The following is a 12,466-nucleotide window of genomic DNA, read 5'->3' as shown; positions in this document are numbered from 1 at the left end:
AGAATACACATAAAGTTTGCTTAGGATGAGATATATAGCGCGTACATAAACTTTGCTGGGTTTAATAAAACCCGAACTTGACTTTTGCATTGAACTGTCTTCGCTTAAGCTTAGTACTACAAAAATGAAATCAATAATTATGCTCTTTTTTAATATTATATCAGCCTTAGAGTTAGGGGTTAAACGCATCCTTTTTTACACAAAATATGAATACTAAACAATAACGGGAGATTTAAAATTTTCAAATTCATATACTTGGTAATGCGTGGTAATCAAATGACTTTGTTAATCCTCTCCGCAAGTGAGATGTTGAGGTTAGCGAACTATCTTCATTCATTCTCTCTGCTCTCTTGCTTACAGTAAGTTGGTCATTTGAGCAGTTTTGGCCTCATTGACATTCATGGTTTTTAGACAGTGTCTCGAATGTTATATCAAGCTTACTGGAGGGTATGAAAATAAACTACTACTGAATACTTGGCAGAGGTTGGCAGCATAAAAATATCTCTATATAAATAATGATTTGCCGTATATCGGGTAAACTGAAAGCCTTTGAACATAACGGAATGTTATAAAACATGTCGCCATGGGAATTTGACTCATAAAAAGCGACGAATGAATACAGCGAATGAAAATAATATTATGTAATGAAAAACTACACATTAAGTGTGTATTTTGTAGAGAAAAACAAAGAAAATTCAAGTCTTTAACTTTGGTTAAAATTACGCTTATTAATGTCAACCATTTTATCAACACTTCAAAAAAAAAAGCAGTATTTCTCTCAAATAGTAAGATCTCAAGATATACTTTATAATTTAATTGAAGCGAATACTTCATTTGTCGCGTTAGACACTTTTTGGATGGGTGAAATGTCGTGAGTTTGCGTCACCGAAATGCTTGTAGCACTAGCAGTGTATCTGTAGCTATACAGCTGACGTATTGTGCTACATAAGTAAAATTTAATGGTTTTAGTGAGAAGTTCAATGTGTATATACTGTGTATTGTTGAAATATGATTTTTTCATCCATGATCTCCTACAGCCCGTAATATATTTGAATAATAAAAAATCATATCAACATGCATAATATAATTATTGCTCGGAGTGTCAATAAATGACGTGAAAAGCAGATTGATGTTGATAATTTTAATACAATACTATGAAATTTCAAATTTTAAAACTAAACGTTCTAAGTTTTCATTTCTATGGCCAATCACAATTGCCAATTTATTTTTAAGCCATATACAAATTTATATAAAATAAACAATATCGTTTCATGACAAATCTTTATTACATTTTGCGCATCTAATTATGAATCAGACTAAAAAGTAAACTCAATAAAAAATCGCATGTAAACGAGCCATCACAATAAATTAATTTTCGACGTTCCACTGCTCCTGCTCATGTTTTTACAGCCGTGTAGCGTTACACAGAGCACTAAATTTATGATTGGCTGAACTTTTTACAAACCAGCAACTCATTGGCCGAAATGTACTCTTGCAGATGTCATAAATCATTTTTGGTTTTGCTCTATTGCAGACTTCTTTGCGATTTAAAAGTTTTTTAGTACTTAAGCTTGGTTTTATCATATTAGCCGTAATAGATAGTTCAAATTTAATGTTAACTATAACGCTTACTTTAACGTAGACTGCGGAATGTGTAACACATTGTATTCCTTGGCATAGTTGAAGTTAAAAAGTGAAATATCGTCAATATCGAAAATTTTATTTATAAGTTCAGACAGGTCGCTATTTATCTATTTTACATTTTCAATAGCTTTAACCGGCAAATATTGAACGGTTGCAGTTAACAGTTAAAGTTATGATGGCAACTAAAAATAATTGTAAAATGGTACAACATTTTTTTTTGCTTAACCGGTATTTTTACATGTTTGTAATTGCTAAAGTTAGTTGATGCAACCCAGCCTAACATTGTCAACATCCCCAAAGTTGACACCGTAGACTTACAATGCGACTGACAGCCCTATAATGCGTGACCAATAATACATAGGAGCTAATAATGTCAAGAGTGGCTGACTATTTACGACTCGTCAATCAAAATCGGTTACAGTGACAATAGAATCGCTTACCTTTTCTATATTGCTGTATATCTATTAGAGATCCTACTTCATTCTCATACGCTTTGTTTGTCTATACGTTAGTATCTTTTAAGTAGTAGTACGTTCTTTCAAATGAGGCCAGAAGAGATAATACGGAAACGAAAATTCATAGAAAGCTAATTGAGCAAATTCCCGGTATTCTACAGCAAAATCAGATGAAAATTGCATTTGAAGTTTATTTGAAATAAGTGAGAGATATATTCCAGGTTTAAGGCAGATTCATGGTAAAGAGTTAAAGCTACTTTATTAGTTCTTGGATACGCAGAAATTTTACTGGAAAATTCCAGTAAAATTTTTCATCATATTTGCATTGGTTGCATAGTTATTGATTCCCTTTCACATAAGACCACATGAAAATATCAGCTTCACCTGGCATTATTCTGAACATATTTACAATTTACGGTTCTTTTTTGCAGTTCTATTCCCACTTGCCTTTAAGCTTTGACATGAACTGCCATAGATAAAGTCAACATAACATGAGAAACCCTAGTGACCCTTTGTGTCCTACGGGTAAATAAATAAACTCGCATGCCTGGTCACTTTTCCACTTAAAAAGTATGAAGGGAAAAAAAAGTTGTCGACTGGAACAACAGGGTTCCTAACCTAGCCTTAATATTGAACTAACTACATGAATACAATTACGGCAAGCTACAATGAACCCGTAACAACGCCAAACTTACAAAGCAAAGCAAAACTTTAGCAGCATCAGAGCCCCTGAAAAACAAGAGGCAACTATTCAAAAATCACGAAACACCCACTCGCTCTATGATTGAATCAAGTAGGGATAAAGTTATGAGGAGTTTATAGTGCGATCATAAATAACTCCCACGTCAGAATCGATTACCAACGGGGCGACACATCTTCGGAAACGAATTAGCGAACCATCGCTTTTATATATCGTTTATTAAGTTAGTTATTTTATTTCGAAAAAAGGTATAAAGATTTTATATAAATTATGATTAATTGGTGCTTATACCATATTATACCATATTTACCATATAATTGAGTGATAACAACAATATAACATATTGCAACAACACTTGGGAACTGACATGAAGCTAAATCATTTCGTAAAGGTGGTGTTACATGGGGAGAAGAACTGATAAGAAACTCCCAGCCCATCTTTTAAATCATAAAACAATTTAACCTACTTAATATACTTTACCTATACAATTTTAGGTTGCCGCGCAGAACCAGACAAAAACCATGTATCATTTAGTTGAGAAACGAAAAAAGAAACATAGAGTTTATTATTTATTAAATTTATAATCTGTAAGTAAAAAATAAAATTTTGAATCTACAATATCATAGTAAGAATTTTTTGTCAAAGAAGCTTTAATATTTTTCTTAAATTTGTGCTGAGTGAGTCTTAGTCCTGTCTGGTGTTTTATATGATGAAAATGTTATTTTCGAAACTTTTTATAGGAGCGTGCAAAGTAAAAGTGGGTTAGGGGCTAACATGTTGAGTAAAAATGAAGCAACCACCCATGGACTACCGAAATACGATATCAAGAGATGCATTGCCGGTCTGAATACTACAAAGTCTTGTGAGGTGTTTGCGGGGCGATACGAAATGTCTTCCTTCGAAAAAAGTGTGTACACCTTCCTTAGTCTGGTAATGCCCACATTCTCTTGTAATGTGGGCGGCCATCAGGTGATCCGTAGTTTGTTCTCCTCTTCTATTAATAAAAAGGTGTGTCGTACGTTTTAGTTTTAATTAGTGAATTATACTAAGTAGAAACAGATTACGTAAATCAATATTTTACAAAAGCTCTAAGTATTCTATTGTAAGAACGTCTATTGTAAGAACACGCATATAAAAGGAAATATCATTCGGCGTCTCATAGTGGAACTGCAAAAGTGCTTAAAGACAAAGTAAGTCCACCTTCTGCTTAGTCATGTGTCAACTGTCACTGTCCAATCAAACCTAAACTGAATAAATATTTTACATTACTGCTTATTGACCAAGAATATTTTAAGCAACTGGAGTAAGTACGGCATTGTGTAGATATGGGAGTTGAAGTTTATTATGGTGTTATTTGTGGCATGTTCCATATTTCGATGTTTGTTTTTACACGACGTGATTTGTCTATATATATCGAACGTCATTCGTTATAGCTACGGAAATTGGTCTGATGTCAGATTATGTACGCCACTCCCGTCACATATTATTCGTTTATCAGCACTGGGCGAAATGAGTTTGATTATTGAGCAATACTATAAATAAGCCAGCAACCATCAAAGGCAATATAAGTTGCAATAATCAATATAGGAATCCATAACAATGAACTCGAGCACCCCGAAAGCGTTCCTCACTAATGGAGCGAGTCAATTACTTAAGACCGGGGGAAACTCGATCATAAAATCCGGGTATATCGATCAAAGTTCGCCCGTGACCGCCCGCCGGCCGCTTTCCAGCAAAATATAGTTTTAACCGCTTCTACAATGAAGACGAAATAAAACGCTAGAGAAATCGTGTAAGCCCAAACTTATTCTCATATTTTTCACTTTAAAGTTGTAAGTTTTCTTCTATTTTGACGATGTATTTTAAACTATTTCACTAACATAGTTGAACATTTTTCGTATATTAAGGGTAATATAACTTATCTTAAGCTGACTAATTATGTACTATTATTATATTAAGCAAAAGTAAATTACATTTAGTGAAAAACGACGGTATCAAATTTTACTGTAATTGAAGTACACCATAATGTGCTTTTTATTCTATTGAAAGGTGATTCAATTGACAGTGATAACGATTGTAAAATTATATTAAATGAAGTTTTAATATTTTAAAGCTATTATTATTTATTAATATTCGTTCAAATCTGACATAATCTCATTAGTAAAATAAAGAATTTGTAATCCAAAAATGCTATAACGATGTTTAGTTAATAGTATTATATAATCTCAATTACGTGCTTATTTTATTATGATAAAGATTCATTAAAAAGTTGGGTAAATAAAACATTTAATTTATAAGAGAAATATGAACCTCTCTGTTTGCAGCCTGCTCTGTACCGGAGTTCTGGACATACAATAAATTGATTTATTACGGTTCTTATACAGTGGGGACAATCGTTTAGATATCTCTATTCTATGGAGTAAAATATCAATAAACATTCGAAAACATTAAATAAATGGTAGAGAGTAAGAACACTAGATAATTGTTTTTTTTTTATCATCTACAGGTATTTTTGAGGGAAAAGTGAAATATGAAACAGCTAATAGGAAACAATAAAGCTATAATGTATCTTGTTTAATGTATTAATATAAGAATTAAATGCATAAAATATAGTAATTATAGAAGTCTTTTTGTTGTTACATGTTAAAAAAAAAAGTTAACGCCTTTCGCAAATGTATAGCAATAATGTTCTGAGCTGGCCAACTAACTTTAGCAATATTAAAGTACTGCTTAAGCAAAAAATGAGTTTTGACAATTTTTACATTACTTCATTGCTTTAACTGTTATCCGTAACCGTCCAATCTTCGCCGTTTAAAGCTATTGTTAATGTTAAATAGCTGAATAAAAAAATAAGTCGGTATTGAATTAATTTTTCACTTTTTACTATAACTATGCCAAAGTATACGATGGTGTATACATTCCGCAGCTTATGTTATAGTCAGCGTTATTGTTAACGTTAAATTTAACTTAAACCTTAACTAGATATAACAGCTAATATGATGCTACCCAGCCCTTGTCGAATAAAGTAAAACAAAAATACTGTTTTACTCGTTTGAACATATTAAATATGTGGGTATATAAAGTGAAAAATACATAATCACATTGTTTGCAGGTGTCGAAAACTCTTCACTTGAAGCTGTTAGCAGAGTTCATCAAGTTAGCAGGCTCAGTTAAAATGTTGATAAATAACCTTTCATCCGGAACACAAAATTTCTTAATGTTTATTTTTTCGTCGAAGCTTACGTAATGGATCCGTAAATCCGTAATTACTTTTAACTTATTAACACGCTTTTGTTAAATTTTATTGAATAATTTGATAACCACTTTCGGAGAAAAGTGTGAAAATATAATATCTATATTGGTTAATCATTTAGCCAATAGCCTATGGTGTCCACAATTATTTAGGATATTTTTATTAGGAGACAAAACGACTATGAGAGACAATCGTAATATAGTAATTGACTGTCACTCACGCTCTCTATAAGGAATTAGAAGAATCACATTACCAAAGCTTACCCTATAAAGTGAGACATCAAAATTATTAGTAACAACAACCCTACCCTCCATATATATCTTCGAAATATGCAAATTTGTTAAAAATAATCTACACAATTACACAAAGAAAGAAAATAAGCCCCGTCGATATCCCGAAAAATATATAAATAATTAAACCTCCCAAAATCAAATTTAGTACTACATACATCGAGTCCTTATGTAATGTCTATAAAAATATATGATAATCTGCCAAACAAAATTCGAAGCATAAATGATGAAAATGAATTTATTAAAACACTGAAAAACTTCATATTAGAAAAATGTTACTATGCCGTAAATGATTTTTTAAACGAGCCAAGTTAATTAAAATATGGGTCTCCCTACTACGGTCTGCTGTTCAGACCAAATTGCGACACCCAAACTGGGTATCCATAATATACTGCCTTGTATAATAATTATAGTATTAACTCCAAATGTTATATTTAAGGACTATATATGGAATTGCAATAAATTGAAATAGAAATAAGTGTTCGGAATATTTCACGTATAAGGTGGACAGTGATATTTGATGAAAGTCAACGGCATAGCTACGTTATGAAAGAAAAACATATCTTTGAGAATTAATTAACTAATCTCTAAAATGACTAATCTCAACTCGAATCATCGACGATCAAGTCATCTCCGATCTTGATTCTTTGGTGTTGCGTAGAGAGTTGTGGGTTCTCTGTGAATTTTCTACTACGGGGATTGCTCAGACGAGTTAATTACGTCCGGGCTAATTACCAGCAGCTGAATTACACCACCAGACATTACGTCAATACCGAAATTCCACCTACATCATGTCTGGCATTTTTATCTACAAACGCGTGACTTGCGAGTAATTTCTTGTCTCGAACAGCTACTTTGTGTAATCAATTATCGGCTGCAGATATTCCGAAACAATACGACTTAGGAGCCGGCCTCTCGCATCTTGACCCCTCTTGTTGTGGATTTCCTGGGGCGGTGGATTCACCACACACCATCACCAGCCTCTTGCCCATTTACCTCCTCTTATAAATAAACATTGATTCTTAAAGTACACCTTTAAGTGGCGCAACAAAATTATTAGTAACATTAAGTTGAAACCAAACAGCTATTCGGAATATCCCTCGTGTAAATGTGACAGTGATCGATTTGAATGATATTTTATTTTATAACAAATCATCGTTGTAATTACGAATTGAAAAAAAAGTAACCTTTCGAGGATTAATTTATTAAACTATAAACAAAAAAAATATTAAACTTTTCTACTAACCAGATACGTAAATCGCTATGCTTGTTTGTTTACTTAAGACTATTCGTAGAATAAATAATTAGGTACTTTATACTATAATACTTTCCTCTGAACATTAATATATGACCGATCTCTTAATAAAATAATTGATATACTTGAACGCTGTTTGCGCATTTTATATTATTACTAGCTAATAACCGGGGCACTTTGCTTTCCGTAAAGTCTGTTTTCGCGTTAACTATACAAAATTTCACATCATAATTTAAATCTTTTTTGCTAATTATGAAAGGTATGAAGTTCAATAATTTAGTTTATTAATTATAGTTCAGTAATTATAGTTCTTGTAATGAAATAATGTCACAACAGAACTATCAAACTGCGCAACATCTCATAGAACTATTAAAACAGAAATAAAATTTGAAATTAAAAAATATTTAGGGTCATCATCACTCAAGTTAAAATTTCGAAATCGGTTCAATAGTTTAGGATTTCATCCCGGACAAACAACGTGACACAATTTTTTTATATGTATATAACGATTATTATATGTATATTAAAGATTTTTATGTTTATATAAAGATTTTGTAACTTCTTCATTTTGTAATTACATCAGTAAATAGAGCTTATAACTAGGTAATAATAAATATTAATATTAATAAACAATCTTCTTAAGTTTAATGAATGTTTAGTAATACTCTTGAACGCTAAAACAAGCCTTTACAGAGTAGTTGATATTAAAAATACATCAGTTTACCAAAATTCAATATCACCTCTAATTTTATTTTGTAAAGTAAAATTGTAACACAACCGATTCAAACGGCCGCGTTATTATTCAAACCGTGAAATATCTTAGATTAATTTCACTTCAAAACACTTTTGTTTCGGTAATCCAATTAACTGTCTTGATACTTTCACCGAAGTAATTCAACCAAACATTGTAATCGTTCGCCTGTAGATTCTATTTATAATTAATGTGGAATTTCTGTTGGTAAGGCTAAACAATTCTTTTTCATTGAATTTTGCTTTTTATATACTAGCTGTAAAAATATACTTAAAAAACCGGACAAATGCTGGCAACGCTCATGTGATTCCTCTGGTGTTGCAAGTACCCGAATGCTCGTTTGTCCTGTCATTGAAGAGGTTCCATAAACAAAATGCGAGTTGGACTCACCTACTGATAGGTCCGTGGGACAATCATCAGATCGTATCGTATCGAATGATGTTCGGGAAAGTCAGTTCCCTCTTTTTCAAAAAGTGGAACACACCGCTATTCTATTTGCTTAGAATAAGTTTTAAGTTATGATAAGATGACATCAGTAAACAGTTAAAGCAGCTACTCGGACACATCCAGTAACTTAACACAATGATGAATTTGATAACATGAAACCGTGTTGCGATAAATTTTTCAGTGGGAGGTTCCTTTGAACAGCATGCCGGCTAGATTATGGGTAGGTACCATAACGGCGCCTATTTCTGTCGTGAACCAGTAGTAATGTGTTAGCATTATTATGTTTCGGTCTGAAGGGCGTCATAGCTACTGAAATTACAGGGCAAATGAGACTAAACATCTTATGTCTCTCTTTGTAGTGCGGCTTAGAATTATTGGGTTTTTCAAGAATCCTGAGGGGCACTGCATTGTAATGGGCATGGCGTATCAATCGCCATTAGTTGAACGTCAAGCTCGTCTCGTCCCTGATTGTCACAAAAAAAAAATCATAGGACGCGTTAATGGATATTGCATCTAAAAATTAGCAGAGTTAACACTTTAGATATTAATTTATAACATTTTAAAGGCATTTATGCTTATGTTTTTTTATATAAATCATTATTTTTTACAATATCACTATAATATTTCAAAACTGATTTCGACAAAGTAACTGTATTAGTTATAATTATGAATACGGCAGGTAATATGTAGATGGTAATCTAGCATTGCTAGACCTCTGTTCATTGTCAGTATTTCTAGTAGTCAGTATTATTTATGAGAACTTAATATACGTTCACAAAAATCGTCACCTTTTTGCTCTTAATACTGATTTTCATAATTACAACACTAGAAATAAGATTACTTCTACTGCACAGCTAAATTTCTAAATGATCGGACAGTCTGGGACCAGATTATGATTATTTTATAGTCATAACAATTACAGTACAACAATGTACATTTTATTAGTATCACTAAAAGTTTCCTGTGCCGATTCTTCTCTCTCAGAGCACTATTTGTTTGCAAAGAGGTGGTAGTATTTGAAGTGACTTCAAAAAGAATGCTAAAGGAATCAATTTTGAGAAAATAAGTGCCTCTTTTTGAAAACAAGTATAATTCACGGCAAATAAATCATATAAGTTTTGTCACTTGTAAAATCGGTTCTTGATCACATATGATAGAAAATTTCGTGCAAAAATTAAAATACAGTCAATGTTATTTGTGTACACCGACCTGTTGCCACCGCGATCACAAAGTCGCGTCTGAACGTAACAATTTATGTTATTCCATTACACGATCGCGGAACAAACATCGTCGGAATCGATTGTTGGGCGAGCACAATCGAATTACCGATTCTTTTATTCCGAGATGTTCCCTCTCGAGTCGCTGTGCCGATAATTCACTTCTATTATATTATCGGTGGGGGTTTTCTCTCACGATTGATTTCGATTCTTTGATCGGAGTGGCAGCCGGCAGGTAGCCGCGGACCGTTTTCCAAGGAAATGGAGGAAAATATTTGCTGATTGAACGAATTGTTAGCGTCTTATTTATTTTCCCCTCTTGGGAACATTATTAGAACGCGTTATTGAGATGTTTTTGTGTGAACGCCATAATTGTTAGACATTATTATTTTTTATATACAATTGTCAAGAAGTATTGAACATTGTTATTTTATAAAAGATAATTAAGATGCACAAAACCTTTAGAGATTACAAACGTTATATTATATATTATCTATGTAAGCTTTTTATTTTTTATTTTAAAACAACCACATTAATATATTTTCGTCGACATGACATATTTAGTTATATGTTTATGTACAGGGACAATGTATTTGAATAAACAATTTTAAATTCAAATCATCTGCGGCATTCATTATGTTAACACGAGGAACATACATAAACTTGTTATGCCTACTGCTCGTTTTAGTTTAGTAGTTAGTAAGTCTTCTATTGGGAGATGTATATGCTTTTACAATATGATAGCAGAAAATGTACAAAATAAATGTGTACGAAACGTGGGAACGGTTATTATATAATTTTCTTGAATAATATCACAGATTGGGAATGAAGCGAACACCCTCAGCCTATTAATGAAACTAAACTAACTAAACATTATAATCCATATTTTTATATAAAAAAAGCCCGCTGAGTTTCTTGCGCCCGTTCTTCTCAGGTCTGAGGCACTCTATTTTGAATGGGTGGTAGTTTTTTAAATTCAATAACTGATTTTAAATCCTATTTTGAATGAAAATATTAGAATTTGAATTCGAAATAAGTTTTCTCATTGTTAATAGGTAATGTGTAAACATAAAATATTATATATTTTAAAGAATATTTAGATTTGATATTAAAATTTCGTTCGTTTACATTTTCTATACAATACAAGACATTTAAACAAAAAACGCACTTACCCCACTCAACGTTTTGATATTGTGCAAAGCGTCCTGCGCTTTGAGGGCGGCCTTTCGCGTGTAAAACGTCACAAAACAGCATCCTGTAACAGAAGCGCACACATACATAAACTTGACACGACACAAGCGTACACACTGGCAAACATTTAACATATCACTATTTGGCCATAGAAAAACAGATCAAATCCGACCTGAATATTTCATATGTGTAGTTATTAAGCTCTGTACATACATTTTAAATATAGGAGTTAACAATCCTGTACATCATTTGATAAGAGAATTTTACAGCCCAAACTGTATCAAGAATCATGAAATAATTCCTTTAGAAATCACAAGAGAGTCGTGGCTTTCTACAAGTGACAATAGTTATAGTGATTGTGGGTAAAATAAATGCATGAGACAGCTAACATCTTAAAGACTTTCTTAGTAAATGTTTTATTGTAGCATAATACCATACAATAGTACAAAGTAACAGGTATGGGGCAGTAGTTTGCGAAGCGTCCTCTTGTTAATCCAATAAGGAAAATACTAAACTGATAAAAATATGCTTGATAAGCCGAAAGTGTTGCTAAAATATTTTGGTTGATTTACAGCAAAAATCGCTTATTGACATTAATTAAGAAATAATACAAATATAAATGATCACGGATTATAAGTGGCAATTGATTTTAAATTACAATAATAAAATTATCTTAGGACATAAAGAGAAACCAAATTTGTTTTTAAAAACTTGCAAGTTTCGATGTCTTTCTTTGGATACAAACAATAAACATAAAAGAACAACAATATATTCATTCAATGCATAGACAGTATACAAAAATTACTGACAAATACAAAACAATTACTAAACATCATTTCAAACAAACAATCTGTACACTAACTTTATGTACTTTAAAATGCAATAAGAATCTGTCGAAACCTCGCTTGCTATGCTATCCATGTACGGGATTCAAAACTCAAATCTGAAAATAGGGGTCAAAGCGGAAATGTATTTTATATAATACAAGGATAAAATGGGTGAATCTGTAACTGATATTGTATTTATATCATTTCAAATGGCTACTGAACGAAGTAACTTTGTATTTGTATATTATCTTCAATTTTTGAAAATGAATGAAATTATTTTTTTCATATCTCCGTTGCCATATTGCATGACTTCAAAATAACAAACAGGGTACATTTTCAAAGTATTCGTATGATATTACAGTCATTATAAACTAATGAACGTCTTAATATAAATGTCTCTACACAAATAAAACTGATAAAAAAATTTTATGAACAA

General features: G+C 31.9%; 1 protein-coding gene across 7 annotated transcripts in view; it reads right to left on the bottom strand.

Annotated features, from left to right (window-relative positions):
• The window catches only part of LOC126967981 (CUGBP Elav-like family member 2), a 510,078-nt gene that overhangs the window by 151,475 nt on the left and 346,137 nt on the right, over window positions 1-12,466 (bottom strand). For all 7 annotated transcript variants that reach the window (XM_050812728.1, XM_050812724.1, XM_050812725.1 and 4 more), the window contains one exon: window positions 11,185-11,267. In XM_050812728.1, coding sequence (XP_050668685.1) covers window positions 11,185-11,267 — 83 coding nt within the window. The remainder of the gene's footprint in view (window positions 1-11,184; window positions 11,268-12,466) is intronic.

Source organism: Leptidea sinapis, chromosome 14 (genome assembly GCF_905404315.1).
Source record: "Leptidea sinapis chromosome 14, ilLepSina1.1, whole genome shotgun sequence".
Classification (NCBI taxonomy): domain Eukaryota; kingdom Metazoa; phylum Arthropoda; class Insecta; order Lepidoptera; family Pieridae; genus Leptidea; species Leptidea sinapis.
Note: the sequence above shows the minus strand (reverse complement) of the source record. Positions and strands in the feature narration are given on the sequence as shown.